The 23,602-nt window shown below is 38.0% G+C and overlaps 1 protein-coding gene across 1 annotated transcript in view; it reads right to left on the reverse strand.

The window, feature by feature from the left end:
• The window catches only part of ABCA12 (ATP-binding cassette, sub-family A (ABC1), member 12), a 221,686-nt gene that overhangs the window by 55,780 nt on the left and 142,304 nt on the right, over positions 1-23,602 (reverse strand). The window contains exons 20-27 of the mRNA XM_006867786.1: positions 19,701-19,791; positions 17,029-17,208; positions 16,150-16,465; positions 13,874-13,988; positions 5,956-6,285; positions 4,450-4,519; positions 4,227-4,361; positions 1,316-1,462 (exon numbers count right to left, since the gene is read on the reverse strand). Of these exons, the coding sequence (XP_006867848.1) occupies positions 1,316-1,462; positions 4,227-4,361; positions 4,450-4,519; positions 5,956-6,285; positions 13,874-13,988; positions 16,150-16,465; positions 17,029-17,208; positions 19,701-19,791 (1,384 nt within the window). The remainder of the gene's footprint in view (positions 1-1,315; positions 1,463-4,226; positions 4,362-4,449; positions 4,520-5,955; positions 6,286-13,873; positions 13,989-16,149; positions 16,466-17,028; positions 17,209-19,700; positions 19,792-23,602) is intronic.

Raw genomic sequence — 23,602 nt, forward strand, 5'->3', positions numbered from 1 at the left:
AAGACGATAAAAATACAACACTCTAAGTAGTACATTTCCAGAAATAAAGGGTTAATTATAGTCTTCAGTCTTCTTGCATTTGGTTATGAAGTAAATAAAAATGGAGGTGGCACATTCGCTAAGGCCATGTCACTACTCTGTGTTGGAAAAAGCAGGCCCAGAACACAGCACTGTAGTCACAAGTTCTCCCTTAGTCCATAGAGCTCACATACTCAAATTCAAAGCCGAAGGCTTGGCCCTCCATTTGGGCAGGACAATATTGACTTAGGAAACTCCTGTCCAAAAGGAGTGATTTTACAGTGGCAAAGCTAACTCCATGTTTATGGAATCTAGTTAACTAATTACTACCTATGGAGTCCTGGTGTGGTGCTGTGGGCTCATGCACTGGACTGCAAAGTCAGTTTGAACTGCAAGGTTGGCAGTCCAAACTCACCAGCCGCTCCTTGGAGATCCTACAGAATGTCGCTATGTGTCAGAACCGACTCAACGGCACTGAACAACAAAAACAACAATACCTCCTTTCAAGTCCTGGTGTGGTGCTGTAGGATAAACACTGGACCTCAAGGTCAGTTCAAACCAGAAGGTCAGTGGTTCCAACTCACCAGCAGCTTCTCAGAAACCATATATATGGTCTCTGTAAGTCAGAACTGACTCGACAGCATGTAACAACAACAACAACAATGCCTCCTTTGGGGTTCTTGTGTGGCATTGTAGGATAAGTACTGAACCAAAAGGTCAGTCCAAACTGAAAGGCTGGCAGTTTGAAACCTTACGCAGGATTGTTATGAGTCAGAACCAACTTGAAGGCATTATCAGCAACAGCATAGCTCCTTCAGGCATTACAGAAAGGACCACTTACATCCATCACCCTTACTTTATGAAGATGATACAACTCACCCAATGTCATAGGACAAAAGCTTTGAATTATGTTTTCCAGTATTGCTAATGGGTCATGCTAAATTATCCATACTTGTTACTTGGTTACTCCTTGTGACTAGCGACAGATGGCTGAAGTTAGGGGTGCAAACTGTGGCCAAGGAACACAATATTTCACTGTATGAGTCTAACTGGACCACAAAGGGCTCTGCAATCTTGGCCTAATTAGTGCCATATGTTAACCAACTAAGCTAATGAGCCCAGAAAAAGCCACAATTTCATCCCCATAAGAATCCAAACACATATGTGTAGATATAGTCATCCATGACTAAAAGGTTGATAATTTTGCCTTTAAGAAAAGTCTAATTAAAATCACTAGTCATGTCATTTTTGTATCACTTCTCCATAAGAATGCATTCCGTTGACCTACTTGTCTTGCTGGCAGATGGGTTGGTGTTCTGCATCATGATATTAGTAAACATAAGGCCATTACTTTTTTCCTGCTTCACTTCTGAACATCCAAATCGCTCCTTCCAATAAGAAGGGAGGATTGGAAAATACCATGGAGCTGCCATACCGTAAGTCCCTGTAATAAAAATATATGAGAAAAGAGATGATTAATTGATTATTAACATTAAGTATCAGAATTTAAACAACAGAATATACTACTATGGTCCAGGAAAGGTTTTTTCATTTTTTGTCATTCATATAAAACTGAACAATGGTCATATTTGCCCAGGTAAAGTAAAAAAGGCAAACTTTCTTTTAAACTTTTTAAAATTCAGATTTACTGAGGTAGAAATATATATCATAAAACTAATGCACTGTAAATGTATGGTTAAGGGGTTTTTAAAAATTTGCAAAAATCACATAATCCAGTTTTAGAACATTTTCATAAACTCTAAAAGGTGTTTTTTCTATGTCCATTTACAGATAATCTCTGCTACCACCCCAAACCCCAAGCATCACTGATGTGCTTTCTGTCTTTACATATTTGTTTTTTTTAGACATTTCATATTAATAAAATATGTTTGTTTCATATAAATGAAATGCCCATTCTTTGTTTTTACTACATCAGGAAAAACATACAAAGGTAATAAAGCTTAATGAGAAAACACCTAAGTACACAAAAAAGGATAATCACTGGAGACCTGCCAGGGGATCTTATCCTCTGGTAAATGCTCCTAAAATTAGGAGACATGTTTCATTTTATAACGTCTTGTACTCTCATTTCGAATGACTGGTTTGACCAGACACCATTCCATGCTTCCGAATCTGCTTAATCTTTTAAAGGAATATTAGAGAAAGAATTCAACAGTGCATCATCTCATTTAGGAGAATTTCGGTTAGCTTTCAGGTTCAAGAAATGCTTTTACATATGATACATTAACAAATCCAATGCTATAAAATATGCACGAACCTATTTTTTATTGATTGCTGTTGGTAACTGTTGTGGAGTCAGACCCCAACTCATGATGACCCCGTGCACAATGGGACAAGCGTTGCCTGGTCCTGCCTCATCTGCATGATGCCACCGTTGGGATCCATAGGATTTTCAGTGATTGATTTTCACAAGTAAATCGGAAGTGCTACCGAAGCCTGTTCAGCAACACTGTTTTTAAGTGCTGTTGAGTTGGTTCCAGTTTATCATGGCCCTTTGTAGGTTTTTCAAGGCTGTATATCTTTGCTGGAGCAGAAAGCCTCACCTTTTTCCTGCAGAGCAGCTGGTGGACTCCAACCACCGACCTTTGTAGTCCAATGTTTATCAAACATTTTGTTGTTGTTAGGTGCCATCAAGTCGGTACTGACTCATATGCACAACAGTATGAAACACTGCCCGGTCCTGGGCCAACCTCACAATTGTTTCCACACTTAAGCCCATTGATGCTGCCACATTCCCAATCTTATCTCACTGGGGGTCTTCCTCTTTTCCTCTGACCCTCCACCTTAACAAACATGATATCCTTCTCCAGTGACTGGTCCCTCCTGAAAATATGTCTGAAGTATGAAAGACGAAGTTTGGTCATCTTGGCCTCCAACGAACACTTGGCTGCACTTGTTCAAACACAGATCTATTGGTTCTTTTGGCAGCCCAAGGAACTTTCAATATTTTCCTCCAACACCATAACTCAAAAGCATCAATTCTTCTATGGTCTTCCTCATTCACTGTCCAGCTTTCGCATGCATACGAGGTTATTGATAATACCAAGTCTTGGGTCAGGCGCACCTGAGTCCTCAAGCTGACATCTTTGCTCTTCAATACTTTAAAAAAGGTCTTGTGCAGCAGATTTGCCTAATGAAATACGTTGTTTGATCTCTTGACTGCTGCTTCTATGAGTGTTGATGGTTGATCCAAGAAGAATGAAGTCCTTGACAACTTCAATCTTTTCTCCATTTATAAGAATGTTGTTTATTGGTCCAGTGGTGACAATTTTTATTTTCTTTACATTGAGATGCAATCCATACCGCAGGCTGTGTTCTTTGATCTTCATCAGTAAGTATTTTAAGTCCTCTTCACTTTTAGCAAGAAAGGTTGTATTATCTGCATATTGCAGGTTGTTAACGAGTCTTCCTCCAATCCTGATGCTAGGTTCTTCTTTATATAATGCAGCTTCTTGGATTATTTGTTCAGCATACAGGTTGAATAAGTATGGTGAAAGAATACAATCCTGTCGCATACCTTTCTTAAATTTAAACCATTCAGTGTTCCCATGTTCTGTCTGAAAAATTGCCTCTTGGTCCATGTACAGATTCCTCATGAGCACAATTAAGTGTTCAGGAATATTCATACTTTGCAATGCTGTCCATAGCTTGTCATGATCCACACAATCAAAAGCCACTAATACTTGTCAAAACTCCAAACATACATCATGTTTTGTTAAGTGCTGTTGAGACAGTTCCGACTCATAGTAACCCTGTTTCCCAGGAGTGACTGGTGGACTTAAACCTCCAGCCTTGCAGTTAGCAGTCCAATGCTTATCCTACAGTACCACACCAAAAGTCCCATTGTTGTTGCTGCTTCTAAATGTAGTCAAATCAGTTGCGACTCATAGTGGGCCTGTCTAGAGTTTCTAAGGCTTGGAAATCTTTGTTTCAAAGCAACCAACCACCAACCTTGTGGTTCACAGTCTAGTCCTTGTCCTATGGAACCCCACACTCCCGGGAGTCCCATAGCAACACTTAAACCTCCAATGACAGGTAGGGTTGAAGGCTATGCAGGAAGTGCACTGGTCTGCAATGGAGCTCAAGTTTCCCTGGTGGAAGGCTAGAATTCAACCACTGAATCGCCAAAGCACCCTTATATCATTACAACCATAGAAAGTAGGTAACTATAGGAAGCATGTTCATACCTGGGAAAACGTTCCTGACATACCAAGCAATAAGGAAATAAATGAAAGAGTCAGCTAGGATTAGGCAGCACAGCCAACCGAATGAGGTGGTATCATCTTGAACAGGGGAACTGTACATATTATCCCATTGGAGACCTGAAAGGCGAAGACAGATATATATTCTCCTGTATTATAGATGGTAGTTGTGTCAGATGAGAATCCAGTTCAAAGAAACAGAACCTACCGACACCTTGCTCCTCATACCGTGCGATGTATTGACTTGCATAACTGAAGGCTGTTGGGGACAGCAGGCTCTGTGAAAATAATAAAAGTTCTTGCAGATCTCATATCTTTCATCTACAGGGATCATAAAACTTTTAAAATGTTGGACATTTGCAGAGGTAAAATTGACAAAGACTCTCTAAGAATAGTTAAAAATATAGAAGTCCCTGACAAAGTGTGCTACGATGCTGAAAGAAGAGGAGAAGCGATAGAAGGGAAAAGTCACTGAACACAAAAATAGAATAACTATAACTTGGAAAATATTTGTCAAAACTCCAAACACATATCTAAATTCATCAAATATCACTTCACAATATAGGGAGTAATGCAATTCTAAAGCGAAAATTTAAATGAAGACATGGTTGTTGTTAAGCGCGGTCAAGTCGGTTCTGACTCTTAGTGACCCTGTATAGGGTTTCCAAAGGTTAGCTGGTGAGTTTGAACTGCCCACCTTGCAGTTCAAACTGACCTTGTTATCTAGTCTTACCCTACAGCACCACTTTGTTGTTGTTGTTAGAACCGTTGAGTCTATTCTGACTCATAACAACCCTGTACAGGGTTTCTGAGGAGCAACTGGTGGATTTGAACTGCCAACCTTGTGGTTTGCAGTCCAGTGCAGACCCTACAGTGCCGCACTTTAAGGGACAGAAAATGTTTTCACTTCATAAATTGTTTCAGACAAACAGAAGTACTATGAATGAAAGCATACTAAAATATTCGTTGATTAAACTTCAATATTTAAAATTGGAACAAACTTAAAATTTGAATTTCACTGAAACCCAAAATTGTCAATGTTAGAATAATTTTTAAAAAGTAGTTAGTGCTAGATAGAAGCTACTTACCACATTTTATTTTCATAAACAGCAAAGTTTTACTATGACTCTCAGTCAAAGATGAGATTTGCTATTTGCCAAATTTTAAAGTGAGAATCTTAATGCTTTCATTTAAATTTTAAATTCATTTAGTACTTTCCAATTTAAAAGGGGGGAAAAAAAAGAATTTAACTTTGATTATACACTGTCAGCACATTTGTCTTTACAGTTATATTGTATGTTATAAAAACCACTATAATAATTCGTATATGAGAATCATTCTAGAAATAGAGATTTTAAGATATTTAAAAAATTGGAAAATATAAGTTTGAATTTTTGACAATCTCTAAAATATGATCTATTGTGTTTTAATCATTTTTTTCTTCAGGACAAATTTCTTAACAGCATTATGGTTTTGGAAATTGTGAAGAACTCTTCCTTTTCGTGGTCGTTTATGCATATATATGGTGAACAGCATATATATGCATATATTATGCATACATATGGTGCACAGCAATGTAGGCAAAACCTATTGTTGGGACAGTTAAGTGTTTGGCTATCACTGAACTGCTAAATTCAGATAAGTGAAGTGATAGAGAATCTAAAACAGAGGGTTCATTCATCACACACGCTGCCCATTCCGATAGTTGACTTACCATAAATATTTTCACTACATAGCTTAGTTCATTCTCAACTGTAATCAGAACAATAAATGGAAAAAAGGCAATGATGTAGATGAGGCTTCCAATGAGAGCCGCAATGTTGGTATTGTTGAAGAAGACACTGATAAGATAGCTCATGGCAATAACAGAGAAGCTGTAGTCGGAAAAATACAGGAACAAAATAAACCCATTTGTTTTGGGAAGAATATTGCCAAACTTCAGTATAATGATGAGAATGACGATGGTAACCAGTAAAAATCCAACACTCTCTATAAGCCAGGCAAAAAAGTGGCTGCAGGAATTCACACCCATCATCTTCATGTACTGCAAGAAAGAAAAATGGTTAGATGCTTATGAAACTTATATTTTTGTTGTTGTTAAGTGCCGTTGAGTCAGTTATGACTCATAATGAACCTGCATAGGGTTCCCAAAGCTGTAAAACTTTGTGGAAGCAGAAAGCATCATCTTTCTTCCACAGAGCAACTGATGGGCTGGAAGCATGACCTTGTGTTTGTGGCCCAGTGCTTATCCTATATTGCCACTGCAGTCTCATTAATCTGATAGACCCCTCCTCCAATAGCAGTTGTTGCTGTACCATGCCAAATGTCCATGAGAGTTATCATATAACTGGCATTTTAATGATTTACATGAATCAAATATTAGTCCATGTTTGTTAAGTGAAATTAACAGAACCACTTATATTGATCCATCTTAGATTGTATACTCCCAGAATCCACCAATATAATGAAATATTTAGCTGGTGAGATTATTTTTTTTTTAAAAATGACAATTCCATTTATATCTGGTACCTAACTGATATTTCCAAATTACACTAGTTTATGACATATCATGAAATTGATGGTATCTCCTGCAGAATTTTACAACATGAATTTGACATTTGTTCAGGCATTAATATTTCAAGTTGGTGAAAAAACATGGCTTATTTCAAGTTCAGTGTAGGCTCTGAGATAAAAAACCTCCATCATTTTTTACTAAGCATTAATAAACAATCAAATATGTATTCATGTTTCTAAGAAAAAGAAAATAAATCTCATTAACCAAGAATTTAAAACATGAAAACATCAAAGGGAGGCCTGCCTTTAGCCACAGCTTCCCTCTCCTTGAAATTCGCTGACAGTAGAGCTCAAGTTTGCCAACCTTTTTTTCCCTAAAAAGATATTTATACACATATGATGAGTTCATGCATGCACAATTCTCTATAGCTCTCAATTATATGCTTTGATAACTCAGTGATGCCAGGCTAAGCTATTTCACCAAGACAGAACAACGGACCTGCATACTCTATTTGTTCATTAACTCCCAATGAAGTTTGAAAGATTTAAAGTTCGGTAGACCTTGGTTGCCATGAATTTGGTGACATGTGGGACTTTGGGGGAATCTGGATATCCTGTTTTTCCAGTTTTAACAATTCTTGAGCAATGTTAAGTACATGTACTGAATGTTCCATTAAAAAATAAAGAACAAGAGAAATGCTCCACTAACAATTCCATAATCCATTTTTTAATTTGCAAAATCCAAGTTTTGCAACGTCCTCTGTGTCTCTCTCTTAAACCTAACTTGCTTAAGAAAAAAAAAAGAAGAGGGAATTCACAGGATCTTTTGCTCTGCAAACACAATAGCGAATTTTTACTTTCTGCCTTTGCAACTTATCACATTTTGATAACGCTGCTGCTCCTGTTGTTACCATGGAAACGACTACCTGACTGCCAACAAAATCTAAGCTGTGGGCCTTAAGCTAATCACCACTGAGAAGAGCTTGTGACTTTTCCTCTTAACTTTGCTCTCTTCCTCACCCTCTTCTCTCCCCCTTGCTTCTCTCCTCCCAGGCTCTGTCACTCTTTACAGTGCAGACTCAATCTATGTCTCCAGAAAACTGGAATTTAGGTCAAAGCAAAACAATAGCATGGAGAGAAACTTCATTATGGAATAATCCAGTGGCAATGCATGTTACCACTAAAACCAAAACTACAATTTGCTCTGAAAAACAGCTCGATAGGTGTCATTCCAGAAATTCTTTCTCTGCACTCCGCCCTTTTAAAGAAAATTACTCTGTAATGTTTAATGACTGAATTTCAGAGAACCTCACTTATTCAATATACTTGTTGTTATTAAGTGCCGTCGAGTCGGTTCCGACCCATAGCGACCCTGTACACAGGGTTTCTGAGGCTGTAAATCTTTATAGGAGCAGAAAGCCTCACCTTTCTCCCGCGGAACAGCTAGTAGTTTCGAACTGCTGACTTTAAGGTTCGCAGCCCGATTCGTAACCACTACGCTACCAGAGCTCCACTATTCAATATACTTAGGATACATGAATCTTTTTCATTTGTTTTTCCTCCTATTTGTATTTTGGGGGTATTGGTGAGTTTATGCCTACTTGAATATAATTAAATAAACTGTTATGGAGTCCTTATAACTATATGAAGCTGTTTTTCACCACCTAACTTCATGTGTTGGAGTAGAATATCGAAAGTGTCATGGGATGCCCATAGAACCAACAGATCTGTGTTGGAAGAAGTGCAGCCAGAGTGCTCCTTGGAGGCCAAGATGTCCAAACTCCATCTCTCATACTTAGGATATATTGGCAGGAGGGACCAGTTGCTAGAGAAGAATATCATGCTTGATAAGGTGGAGGATCAGAGAAAAAGAGGAAGACCTCAATGAGATGGATTGGCCAAGTGGCAGCATCCATGGGCTCAAGTGTGGCAACAATAGTGAGGTTGGCTCAGGATCGGGCAGTGTTTCATTCTGCTGTGCATAAGGTCGCTATGAGTCGGCACTGACTCGATGGCACCTAACAACAACAACAACAATAACAACTCTATGTGACCATATTAAATTTAAAAAGTTCTTCCCCAAGAGCAATATATGCCAGTAGTGGAGTCTTGGTGTGGTGCTGTGGGATAATGCACTGGACTGCAAGGTCAGTTTGAACTGCAATGTTGGTGGTTCAAATTCACCAACAGCTCCTAAGAAACTCTATAGGGTCGCTATGAGTTGGAACTGACTCAATGGCTTAACAACAACAAACAACATGCCAGTAGTAGGTAATATCAATGTAGTTCACAAGATGGATGTAAACTATCTAGGATACTATCAAAGCCATGAAATCAAAGCTGATTTCATGTGTATAAGTGTTTTTCTGCATTTGATATTTGACCTATAAAACATGTGTGTACATAATATTTTTTCATCCATGGACTTGGTAAAATACAATTTGTCAAATTTGAAGACCTAAACAACTAAAGGTGTTTACCAATAAAATAGTAAAATTTTTTGAGATATCAGATGAGATTCTGATTCCCAAGAGTTGATAAAAGTGATAGAATTCTCGTTGCTCTTTGTTGAAACAAACCAAATTAGGGGCTTCCATAAGTGTTCATTATTGAACCTTCTATAGTGAAACTTCAGTGCTAAACTTCAGGATTCCATGCCAGGAGAACAGCTGCTCTCCATAAAGAGGAAAAGCAATGAAAGTACATAAGTCACCCATAAATGGTCTCGATTCACTGCCAATTCAGTTGTAATAAATAAGACAAAATTTTCTGATAAACGATGGCCCACACAGGATGGTTGGCTCCACTTTCTTGGATGTCATTATTTCCTCCTCAGAGTGATAGATGTCAGATGCCAGCTCTAAAATCAAAGTCTCTCTTGTCTCAAGCCTCCCAAACCTGCCAGAGCAATTCATCAATACCTGATAACCTGTAGCTCAAAAATAGTCCCTTGGAACAGTAGGCAGTGTCAGTCCCTAGTTTATGGTGTAGACTAATACGAAGAAAGAGATTCCATAAGATTTTGGATAAATGTGTTGCCATACTCAATAGAAGTTCATGAACAGGGGTTGGCATTCATGCTGTCAGTAAGAGAACTTATAAACATTCGTATAGTTACATGACACTCAATTTAGCAAGTATATAAAGAACTAATTTCTAAAGACTAACATTTTCTACCTCATTTTCAAAAAGCTCTAAGTAATAAATATTTATATTATTTTTAGTAAGCTAAAGAAGCCAGGTGGTCCAAATAGCTTGCATTCAATTGCTAACCAAAATGTTGGTGGTGAGATCCAAACTACAAGGAAGAAAAGTGTGGTAATCTGCTTGCATAAAGATTACAGCCTAAAAAACCCGATGGAACAATTCGATTCAGTAACACATGGGACTGTCTTAAAACAGGGGCCAACTCGAACGCTGCTAATAATCGCAATAGTAAAAGGTGTTACCTTTATTGGAAATATTCCAAATTCTGGCCACTGGGATGTATAGTGTATGTAAGAAAAGAATAATAACACTCTAATGTGGAGCAACCATATATTAAAAATTCCTGTCTAATTATGAGTAAGTAACATCGTGGTAACATCTCTGTAGCCCCCAGGTATTTTATACTACCTGAACTGAGAGAGAACAACTCTTAAAATCTCTAACTAAATATAAACACCAAAAGCCCTATGCATCATTTATATCAGATCAAACAGTTGAAAATATCCCATAATACAAGAAAATTATGAGAAAAATGTATTATTCTCTTTTATATAGCATCAACCTTTTGATGCTGTTAGTTTTTGTTAGGTGTTATTGAGTCGGTAAAGGAGCTCTGGTAGTGTAGTGGTTACGAATCGGACTGTGAACCACAAGGTCAGCAGTTCGAAACTACCAGCTGTTCCATGGGAGAAAGATGAGGCGTTCTGCTCCCATAAAGATTTAAAGCCTCGGAAACCCTGCACAGGGTCGCTAGAGTCGGAACCAATTCCACGGCACATAACAACAACGGCAACATTGAGTTGGTACCAACTCATAGCAACCCAAACGCACACAGAATGAAACACTGCCTGGTCCTGTCCGGTCCTCACAATTGCTGTTATCCTTGAGGCCATTGCTGCTGTCCCTGTGCCGATCTATCTGGTTCCGGGTCTTTCTTTTTTGCTGATCCTGCACTTTACCAAGCATGATGTTCTTCTCCAGGGACCGGTCCATCCTGACAACATGTCCAAAGCATGACATATTCCATTAACTTGAGGGGTTTCTAATTGTGCTGTGGTTTAATGCATCAGACTGCAAAGTCGTTTGAACTGCAACATTAGTGGTTCAAGCTCAACAGCTGCTCCTTGGAAACCCTATACAGGGTCACTATGGATCAGAATCAACTCAACAGCACTTAACAACAACAATTTCAATCGAAAGGAGCTCTGATAGTGTAGTGTTACGAGTTAGGCTGCTAACCTCAGGATCAGCAGCTTGAAACTACCAGCTATTCCGCAGGAGAAAGATGAGGCTTTCTGCTCCCAAAATGATTCACAGCCCCAGAAACCCTATACAAGGTCGCTGAAAGTCAGAACTGACTCCAGGGCATACCACCACCAATTTTAACTGAAAAAGGCTGCCCTGTTGGGGTAGTGAGTTAATACTGGGCTGTTAACTTCAAGGTCAGCAGTTCAAATGTACTAGCCTCTGCGTGGGAGAAAGAGGAGGCTTTCTGCTCCCCTAAAAATTTACAGTCTTTCAAACCCTACATAGATTACATGCTCAGAGTCAGAATCGACTGGATGGCAGTGGGGTTGGTTTAAGAAAAAAACAGCTTCCAAAGAAATGATGGCACACCTTCAATTGTAGGAGGCATTCCAATCTCAGAGAGCTTAAAGTAGGAAAACGATGTTTAGCATCTTGAATTGATAAAACCTGTTTAATGAAGAGCTTCCTCTATGCCAGGTAGTGAGAGATCTTCATTGTGGGAAAATAGTGCTGAGGGGCGTCTCAGACTCAGAGTTTAAGGGACGGAGCCCAAGCACCAGCAGCTGGTAGAGGGGTAGTCTCAAAGCCTGATCCTCTCATTCCAAGTTCAATGTTATTTCACTATGTGTGACTATATTTATTTCACTATGTGTGACCCAAGATGAAGTGGTCAGATTTTGTAAGCAGGCGCCTTGTGAAATAAAGACAGAGCTACCAGACTAAAACGGCTCCGCTATTAAAAATATATCTCTTCTGTCTTCCGTTGAAAAACTACTTTTCATGATGCCTTAATCTTTCCTGTCACATTAATAAATTCATTCAGAGAACCTCATCTTCAAACACAAAATAATATTATTTGTATACATATACACACTATATTCGTATATATACATGTATAAACACATAGATATTTGTATTTACTGTTCATTTCTATTGTTGTTGTTGTTGTTGTTATGTGCCGTGGAATCAGTTCCGACTCATAGCAACCCTGTACAGGGTTTCTGAGGCTGTAAACCTTTATGGGAGCAGAGAGCCTCATCATTCTCCTGCGGAACAGCTGGTAGTTTCGAACTGCTGGCCCTGAGGTTAGCAGCCCAATTCGTAACCACTACGCTACCAGAACTCCTTGTTCATTTACATTAGAAGTAATATATTTAAGGTAAATATTTATTTTGAAGTAGAACATCTGTTTCCTATTTCAAAGTATTTTTTTAATCTGTGAAGCCTCACTTCTAAGTATCAGAAATCTGAAAGAGAACATATAAGGTGGAAACTTGCAATGCAAACCAGGGTCCAGGGCATGAATTCAAGTTTCTAAATTGGAGCCTTGGATTGATGTGCAGGACCCTGATTTGGATTGCAAGTTCCTTCAGGGAGTGCAGTGACTCTATAGGATAAGCACTAGAGTACAAACCACAAGGTCAGCAGCTCGATCCCACAAGCCTCTCTGAGGGAAAAATATGAGACTTTCTGCTTCTGCAAAGATTTATAACCTCAGAAGCCCTATGAGGGTTGCTAGGAGTTGGCATCAATTTAACAGCATTTAACAACAACAACAAGTTGGAACCAGGAAGCCATTGCACATAGTCTCTGAATACAATGAAAGTTTAAATTAGTTGATGAGCTAGTGACCCAATTGTAAGTGGACTACAAGAGCATAGTTCTGAGGTCAGCCAGAATTCAAATAGAGATGACAAGAGTATTGGTTCAAACACTGGGGCAACTTGGGAAGTTGGGTGCTGAACTCACAAAAGCAGTAATGTGTATCTTTCAGGGAGAAAGAATCAATTGCCTAGAAGCCTTGGCAAGGTAAGTGAAAAGCTCAAGTGGACAGCAGGTTACTCTAACCTCATTATGTCAGATTGTCAGCCAGGCTTTGCAATAATTATCGTGTTCCAGCTTTGACTGTTTCAGCTTTCTTTCTACTCCACAAAGGAGTGTGAGAATGGCCTTATTTTGGGAAGAACAGATAAAATACTTTCTATTTCAATAAAATTGAAAAGGCACATAATGATTTGTCATAGATTCTAAAAAGAAGATACTTTGGATTTGGACTTAATGATGAAGAGCGTGTTTAAGAAGAGACCAGGCTTCACACCTCAGGTCCTCTCTCCCATCCGTACATTATTAATAATCTAAGCAGCAGCATAAAACCAAACTCTTAGACTCTGAAAGTCAGGAGCCAGTGAAAGGTGGAAAAGAAGGTAATTGAGGGAGATAAGGTACACTGGAAAGAGAATTTGATTTTTGAGAGCTAAAATAAGTCTTATATGTATATCTATAGCTACATTTAGACTTGTTGAGTTACCATGCCAACAATCCTTCTGCCTTAATAGTTATTACTGATACTATTTGAATTTTCTTTGCTATTCAAGGTCCTTTAGGTAACTTCTTTGGTGAAACATTACTCTTAAGATCGTGAACTATAACTATTCTGATTTCTGTATTTATTAAGCACTCAAAAAGTGACTTTTATGTAACTTTTTGAGAAAATAAAATTTTGTCTTACACTGCTTTTGTGATTGTACAATATTTTTCCTTCTATCTAATTTACAAGGTACGGGTCAGGCTCTCTATGAGTTCACATAAGTGTGATGAAAATCACAGTGTTAATTATATTAAGAAAGAAAATCATTCATAACAAGAAAAGATTCTCAACATACCTCATGAAGTCGGAGGTCTTTCTCATAAACAAGTTTTTTTACAAAAGAAGCTATAAATACCACCCAAGCAACCATGAGCACGATTGGAAAAGAATATGAGACACTGGTTAGGAAGCTGAAAAAAAAATATATAAAAATAAAATTAAGTGACCAAAATGAATGTTACAGTTTATAGACTGTAATACACAAAGAGTGCACTCTCTCTTATATTGAAATAATATTCCTGCCTTGAAATTAATAGTAACCATTAATATTATCTCATTTAGTAGGCACAGTGCAGTGGTCAAGCGCTCAGCTGCAAACTGAATGGTCAGTGGTTCAAACCCACCAGTTGTTTCTGTGGGACAAAGATATGGCAGTCTGTCCCTGTACAGATTATAATTTAGTTCTACTGTGTCCTACTGTAGGTATGAGTCAGAATCAACTCACCAGCAATCGGTTTGTTTTATGTTAAGTGTGAAGCTGACTTAATAGTTGTTGTTGTTGTTGTTGTTAAGTGCTGTCAAGTCAATTCTGACTCACAGCAACCCTATATAGGGTTTTCATGGGAGCAACTGGTGGGTTTGAACTGCCAACCTTGTTGGTTCGCAGTCCAGTGGCTATCCTATGGTGCCACACCAGTAGGTCCAGAGTTTTCTTGCTGTAATGCCACAAGTGTAAAAAGCAGCCCTGGATTGTTACATAATTGCCGAATTGTTAAAAGTGTGTTTGAATATGTTCTACTCAGAAAAATAATTAGTATAAAGGTATAACTGCAAGGCCTAAAACCCTTTTGTTTAAAATATCCAAAAGGCTGATTTAAAATTAAATGGTGATTGGGTTATTTAGTTTAAAGCCCTATCTTCCAAAATTACTATATTTATCTACTCTTTGGAAGCTCACAGTTACACTATATTCCTCCAAATGAAACAAAATGTAAAACATTGCATTTTAAAAGCATACAAAGAATTTATATTTCACACAAAAAATGTCCAAGGAGATATTTCACAAATAATATCATTTTGAAGTTTGTCTGCTTATGTGACTTAACTAGAGGATTGCTATTAAGACCTTGTTGTTGTTGTTATAAGTACTGTTGAGTCGGTCCTGACCCATAGTGACCCTGTATAGGGTTTCCTAGTAGTGGCTGGTGAGCTTGCACCACTAACCTTGCGATTCAAACTGACTTTGCAGTCCAGTGCATTAACCCACAGTGCCATTATCAAGCCCCAAATGTGTGGCTGAGTGGCCTGGAAGTTAAAACACATTGGTTCTCAATGTTGGTCACGTATCAGCACTACCTGAAAGACTTATTAAAACACGTGTTTCTGGGTTCCACCCATAAACTCCTGATTTATTATATCTGAGCTGGGAATTTCCATTTCTAACACTTCCTATGTGATGCTGACATTGCTGGTCCAAGGATCACACTTTGAAGATAATGTTTTTTAGACAATTGAATTGAACGTCACTGTTCTGATATTAGGCGGCCTTCCCCAGACAGCGGTTCTCAATGAAAGCAACTCTTAGTTGGTCTATTTTGCATATTGAGCTTCACTGAAGTTTTCACCTGAAGAACTGTCACCAGGCCATTTAGTCTTTCATGTATGTACTGATTCACAGTAGGAGCAATCCTGAAGGACAGAGGAGAACTGCTCTATAAGCTTTCAATTTGATTGTCTAAAAAGCATTATCTTGACTTTTTTTGGTTGTTCATTAAGCAAAACAATTTTAGATAAGAGAGATTTCTAGCAAAGCAGTCTGACAGTTCCTCAGGTACTTTCTGATCGCACAATATTGGTCTTAGAGAGTTCATTCATGATGTGCTCATAATTCCACCTATTTTCCTAATTTTGAAAATTAAAATTGACCATGCATTCACAGATTTTTCTTTTATCAAATTTGGGAGTTGGAAAGGATTATAAGATTGTCGTGTACAATCACCTCATTTGACTAAAAAGAGGTAAGTTGAGTAAAGAGATGGCAACACCAGAAATGATCAACAATAGACTTGGGGCTGGAACCCAATTCTCCTATCCCTGGAAGATCAAAGTTCTTTGAGAGTTCAAGGTTCTGATAAAGGCAATATGACTCATATGGAAAACCCTTTACTGTCATTTAAGTAACAATGAGTATTAATAATAACAAGCTATTATGGAGCTGTGCTTTATAGTGTGGATCCTTTCCTGAAAACAAGCATACAATGACGTTTTGGGGGAAATGATCCTTTTCACTTAATATATCTGAATGAGAAGAAATGAGTTATTCTAAAAAGGACTGAAAGCACACAGACTTACTTGTCTTTCATGAAGCAGGGATAAGGGATTGCTTGAACCTGGACTGCTATTTCCTGGGAGTTCCTTCCAGTCTGCAATTCAACAATGGCTCTTTCAATACTATCCTGTAAGTAAATAAAGGCCCTGCCATAGATCTGGTTGTGGGATGGAGAATTGTGTGGTCCAGGGGCCCAAATCTTGGTTCTTATGCTTCGCGTCGTCTGTGCAGTTTTGAGACTCATGCGGATGGTATATTTTACAACAGGAGGAAGGGAGACCTTTTCAGAGCTGTGTTCTCTCTGCTGTCTTCTGTTAGAAGGAAGTTTAAAAATAACACCTAAAAATATAATGGCAAAAGAGCATAAAGGTTATGTTATGGTTGACATTCTTCATTGGTTTGAAGGTACAGCTAGAAGGCAGCCAAACCATCAACTGAGTTAGTAATGTGACAGAATGTTCAGGCTCCTAATTTACAGAAAGGACAGTTAATAGGGAGTGACAACTTCAGAGATTCAGAGCCAGCGCTTGAGACTATAATCACAAACTAAGTGGCCAGACACAATACAGCACTCTAATCCACTTAGTAAAATTAAAAGGAAAAACAAAAGCACTTTAAAATGAGTAGTCTTGATGGATTATGAGGATGGACTCAACTTCACCCTATAACTATGGGACCCTTTTCATTCTTAATTCTCACACACCAGCAAAATTAGACCTATGCTGACAGCTTCTCAGGCAAGATGGTGGATTGAATACATGAAAGGTTCTCATTTCCCAGGACATCAGAAGGGGCAGTGACCTCCAGACTACTCTTCTGAGTTCTGGATGAAAGAGGTGAGGGCAGAATTTGGCCAATTTTAGTACAAAGAGAAGCTCAAAGCCTAGCAAAATAGCACTTACTTCCAAAGAGTTCATTGCTTTTGTAGAGCCTTTTAGCTTCACTCTCCATTTCTTCTATGGTGTTTGCTGCCTGGATACGGTCATACAATACACAGGAAGAAATATTTACTGTCAGAGAAGATAGCGTGTTAAGATGATCAATGATGTCCATGTGGCTCTCTAATGTCGCCCTTAGGGTGTCTAAAGAAGCAGAGCAAAACAGACAGAAATATATATTTTAGCCTGGGTTCTACAAGTATTGAGACAAAATATTGATTTTTTTTGGTAAATATTAAACATTAAACTAGGTTATAAATAATAGGAGGCTGTGGAATTTACTCTAAAAATATCTAGCACCTAGGATATTGTTTCTGGTTGTACAAATATCGTTCACGAGAAGGCTGAGCTAGTTGCAAATGCAGTGGAGCCACGTTCAAAGAAAAAGACAAGATAATGTAAAATTATATTCTGCTACAATTTAATTCTGGTAATTTAGTGGATTACAAGCTGAGCTGCTAACAGCAAGGTCAGTAGTTTGAATCTATCAGCCGCTCTGCAGAAGAAAGATGAGGTTTTCTGCTCCAGGAAAGATTTACAGCCTCAGAAACCCTATACAGGGTCATTATGAGTCAGAAATGACTCCAAGGCACCCAACAACCATCAACAATTTAATTAATCAATGACTAAAGATGAATACTTAAAAAACTTTTATGTACAAAATAGTGGGAAGAAAACTAAAAACTAGAGATGACTGTTTAGAGCAAACTAAACAAAAATGCTTGCTTTGTACAGGAAATGTGCGTTTTTTAAAGTTAGACGAAAGAGTCTATGTAGAGCGTGTAGAACAAATAAGCTGTATCATTTGATAAACTGTGCAGTAGAATATTTCTTAAGGGATTGTGAGAATCTATGTCACATTGTTATAATTTTTTAATATTGTTTGATTTAAAATCTTATGTGAATTACCTCTACAGATACCTGTATCAATCTAGACAAAATGATCAAAATTTTATTCTAGGCAATTACTCCGAAAGAAAGAGGACTTAACTGTGCTGCAGTTTCATGATTCCTTGTGAGGAAATCAACTGAGACAAAGGGCAAATATGAAAATGCAGGTTAATAAATCATTTGGCCAATTACGTCCTTCCTATGACTTGATCATCATGAATCTAGAGAAGGTTGTGAGTATCATAAATCCCTCCTCACAGAATCCAAACATGATGCTTACATCATCCAAAACAAGACTAAAATGTTCACAGAAGACAACATCTTAAATGCATTTCTTATTAGAATTTAAACTGAAATGTTTTACTTGATGAAGATGTTGGTGGGGGAGGGGTAAAATTGTGGTTGAATAGTGGCCTCCAGTGGCCACTGAAACTCAACACACCACCAAAGGATTCTTTAGAAATGCTGGTAAATAGAATGGTACAGAAGAGTACTGAGGGGCAGTGTCCCCATCGAACTACAATCTTGTAGATATTAAGTTACTTACATACTAATAAAAATTTCAGTCTCACTGCTATATTAATTTTAATATCACTCTAAATTCTAAACTTTACCACCTATTTCTAAAATCAGGAATACTAACATTTATAAAAGAACTTTGAGTATAGTTCTGATAGTTTGATCAAATGATCCCTTTTTGCTGTTGTTGTTAAGGGCGGTCGAGTTGGTTCCAACTCATAGTAACCCTGTATAGGGTTCCCAAGGAGTGGCCGGTGAGTTTGAACTCAGGTGATATTTTTAGAGAATAAATCTACTACTACCTTTCTTGATAAAACCAGGTTACTACTGTCACATACATACAGTGATCAGCATTTAAAACTGTACAATGATATACATGGAGCTACATTTCCTCCTCACTGGTTTACAGCCTAACTCATGTGTGTCTGGCCACTGCCTAGGCGGAGGAGGGGCATTTGCTCTGAGGATGCCCAATTCTGATGTTCTCAGTGCCTGACTCATAGCCATGGTTGCATAGCAACAGTGATCAGACAGAGACTGAATTAGAGTCTTGCATCCCGTAGGTTAAAGATGGAGATGTGACAGAGGAAATGCATGAGTTCAGATAGCTTCCTTTGATCCTCTTCAGTCTGCTCCTTTTAAATGACCATCAGAGGAGGACCCAACCTTGAATTACTGATGGAGGGTTATTTTCTTTTACGACTCCGCCTTGCCTTAGTCTTGTTTTTGCTAACTCTGTAACCTCTTCCAATTATATGCTGGTATGGTATCAGCATATCAAAGTGATACTGAGGAAATACAATGGTAAATGCAGACAGAAATAAATCATTTTGTCTTTCCTTGTTCCGAAGGACTTACTTTTCATCAAGTTACCACAACCAAAATAACAAAACTAGTATCCCTTTACTTTTTGGGTATCTATTCCCCTACCTGTGAATAAAGGAAAAGCTGCATTTATTTGGATAATTGTATTGCATTGTGATTATTAAAAATGAACTGCAGACTTTCACCATCTGAGTATCTAAATACACGCTACTACTTGCAGTTGAACGACTAGGTAAGGGGAAGGTGGATGGATATATGCAGGCACTTTACTTTTCTAAGATTAACTAGCTAGAAACAAAATGTTGAAAGAAAAATAATAAAAGGTTCTAATGCAGGGCAATGTTCTTCACATTTCTGACATAACTACTGAATAAAAGTGTTTTCTGTGAATGTGAACTCACCAAGCTCATCTATTTGCTTTAATAGTTCAACAGCATCAAGTCCCACGGAGAATTTTATAAAAACTTGCACAAAAGGGTTTCTTAGAGTATTCTAAAAAGTTATAATAGAAAATTAGTTTCAACACAAGAAGAAAATATGCTTAATTATTGTATCCCTAACAATACCCACAGTGAAATGAATTATCCACCACTTGTCATTCAGGATGCCCACATACAAATCCTTGAGAAAGACAGAAGGTGTGTGGCTGAAAAAGTCTTGTAAGGTTGGATCTCTGATAGTGTAGTGTTATGAGTCTGCTAACCTCAAGTCAGCAGTTCAAAACTGCTACTGTTCCATTTGAGAAAGATGAGGCTTTCTGCTCCTGTAAAGATTTATAGCCTTGGAAACCCTATACAGGGTAGCTAAGAGTCAGATCCGACTCCACGGAACACTACCACCCCTCTATAGACATAAATTGAACAGCATGCTAAAGTGACTAGATATGATCATAATTATCAACCTTAGGAACTTGTGTTACATTTAACAATCCTTTCATCATGTTAATTAATCATTTCATTTCCCTTCACATATGCTAAACACATTGTGGGGTCCTGGTGATGCACTGTAGGATAAGCATTGTACTGCAAAAAGAAAGGTCAGCTGTTCAAACACGCCAGCTTCTCCTTGGAACCCCTATACAGGCTGCTATGAGTCAGAACCAACATCCGCTTAACAACAACGACAAACACTCAGTTCTGAGGGTTCCAATTTTAGTTTTGTTCACCTGAAACAAAGATAAACAACTTTTTAAAAAAATGTGATGTCCACATGGAATTTGACAGTAGAATTGGCTTTCTGTCTTATTTCTACCACTTCCAGTGATGACCCTGCCTTTATCAGTTTAAGGTTACTTTTCTAGAAGTAGGGATGAAGGAGTTATTTAATCAGAATACGCAAGTATGATATTATAGTGTTGTCTCATTGTCCAAATACAATACAGACTGAAGTGTGCAGTGTTTGGTCTTCATCCATAAGTATTTCAAGTCTTCTCCATTTCTAGCCAGCAAGGTTGTAACATCTGCATATCGCAGGTTGTTCATGAATCTCACTCCAATCCTGACACCATGTTCTTCTTCATATAATCCATCTTCTCAAATTATTTGCTCAACATACAGATTAAGTATTGTGAAAGGATACAACTGTGGCACAGAGCTTTCCTGATTTTAAATCATGCAGTATCCCCTTGTTCTGTTTGAATCACTGCCTCTTGGTCTATGTACAGGTTCCTCCTGAAGACAATTATGTGTTTCCTTTCTTTGCAATGTTACCCATAGTTTGTCAAGATCCAAACAGTCGAAAGCCTTTGCTTAGTCAATCGTGGTAGTGGTTGTGTGCTGTGGAGTTGGTTCTGACTGATAGTGACCCTGTCAAGGGTTTCTGAGGCTGCAAATTTTGACAGGAGCAGAAATCCTCACCATTCTCCTGTGGAAAGTCTGGTAGATTCCAACTACTGATCTTGGAGTTAGCAGCCCAACTCATAACTCACTACTCTATCAGTGCTCCTTTGCATAGACAATAAAGTAGAAGTAAACATCTTTCTGGTATTCTGTGCTTTTACTCAAGATCCTTGTGTTATCAACAGTGATAGTCCTAGTTCCATGTCCACTTATAAATCCATCTTGAACTTAGTGGACTTTTAGTTACATGTGATATCAATGATACTGTTCGATAAGATGACTTCCACACCTTATTGGGTCACTTCTCTTTGGAATGGGCACAACTATGGATCTCTTCAAGCAGTTGGTCAAGTAGCTGTCTTCTAAATTTCCTGGCATAGATGAGTGAGTGCCTCCAGTACTGCATCAGTTTATTGAAAGATTTCAATTATAGTCCATTGATTTCTGGAGCCTTGGTGTTTTGTTTGCCAATACCTTCAGTGCAACTTGGACTTCTTCCTTCAGTATGATCAGTTCTTGATCATATGCTACCTCTTGAAATAGTTGAACATCAACCATTTCTTTCCGGTACAGTGATTTGGTATTCCTTATATCTTCTTTTGACACTTTCTGCATCATTCAGTATTTTGACTATGTTGTTGTTGTTAAGTGCCAAGTTTAGTTCTGATCCATAGTGATGCTGTATAGGATTTCCAAGGAGAAGCTGGTGAGCTTGAATCAACCTTGCAGTCCAATGCATTAACTCACAGTGCCACTCCCTGTAGAATCTTTCAATATTGCAATCTGAGGCTTGAATTTTTTCTTCAGTTCTTTCAGCTTGAGAAATGCTGAGTATGTTCCTTCCTTTTGGTTTTCTAACTCCAGACCTTTGCACATTTCATTATAATACTTAACTTGTTTTCTGGAACTGCCCTCTGAAAATTTCTGTCCATCTCTTTTATTTTTACTTGCTCATTTTCTCCACTCACTGTAGCTTTTCTACACTTAAGAGCAAGTTTCAGAATCTCATGACAGCCATTTACTTTTTCCTTATACTGTTTTCTGTCTTTTTCTTGACCTTTTGCCGTCTTTCTGTGTAAAGCCCATAACTCTTCAGGTCTTCGGTCATTAGTGTTGAATTCATCAAATCTGTTCTTGAGATGTTCTCTAAATTTAGATGGGATGTTTTCAGTCATATTTTGCCTCTTATGGACTTGTTTTAATTTTATTCAGCTTCATCCTGAACTTGCATATGAGCAATTGATGCTCTGTTTCACAGTCTTTCCCGGGCTTTGTTTTAACTGATGTTATTGAACTTTTCCACCTTTGTTTTTTGACACAGATGTAGTCGATTTGCATGTGTATTCTATTTGTTGAGGTTCTGTGTATCCCATTTGTTGAGGTTCACATTCTATGTTGTTTAAAAAAAGTATTTGCAATGAATAAGTAGCTTGCCTTGCAAAATTCTATCATGTAATCTTCAGCATCATTTCTATCACCTAGGACATATTTCCCAACTGCAAATTACTCTAGTCCCATCAATCATGGGGGAAAAAATTGGAAACAAACACTAATGTCTCACTTAGTGACATTTCATAATTAATATTTCATGCTTACTACAATAGTTAAATATCTACTATCTGACTATTTTGTTCATTAAAGTTGTACATGCTGAAGTGTATGACAATGCTAATATTGGCTGTGATGATTAAGGTTAGGTGTCTTGGCTGGGCCAGGATTTTCAGTGGTGTGGCAGTTAGATAATGATGCAACTTGGAATGTAGATAATGATGAAATTTGACAGACAAGTAATGATGTAATCATTCTCCTTTCTGTGATCTGATGTGGTCATCATTCATTTTTACATAATGCTGATTTTCACATAATAACCTGGTCTTTGGAAGCTAAGTAACCGTGTCAATAAGTCAGGAGTGGGAATATTTGCCTAAAATATAAAGATAGTTATAACTATCATCCAAATTAGGAGTTATAACTTCTACCGCAGTAGGAGTACTTGTTGTTGTTGTTGTTGTTAAGTGCTGTTGAGTCAGTTCTGACCCATAACGACCCTGCATAGGGTTTCTGAAGAGTGGCTGATGGGTTTGAACTGTTGACCGTATGGTTTAGTGCTTTTCCTACAGCGCCACACCAGCTAATATTTATCAAGCTTTTAATATGTGTTGGGCACTGTCTTATATAGTTTACCTTGATTTTCTCACTTAGTTTTCAACAGTAAGTTAAAGTCAGAACTCTTAGTATCTCCCATTAATAGATGACAGAGCTGGGGCCTAAAAAACTATGCAAATTTACCCAAGGGCACACAGTTAGTAAGGGTAAAAGGGAAATTGAATGTGGAGCACTCCACTTGATTAAAGAAAGGCTTATTCATCTTATGAATTCGTGGTCTTGTCTTTGCATGAGCTAGGTTGAGATGTTTGTCTCCCTAGAGGACAGTTTAGTACCACTTAGTAGTCTGTTCTTCTCAC

The sequence above is a fragment of the Chrysochloris asiatica genome, unplaced genomic scaffold (assembly GCF_000296735.1).
Source record: "Chrysochloris asiatica unplaced genomic scaffold, ChrAsi1.0 scaffold00110, whole genome shotgun sequence".
Classification (NCBI taxonomy): domain Eukaryota; kingdom Metazoa; phylum Chordata; class Mammalia; order Afrosoricida; family Chrysochloridae; genus Chrysochloris; species Chrysochloris asiatica.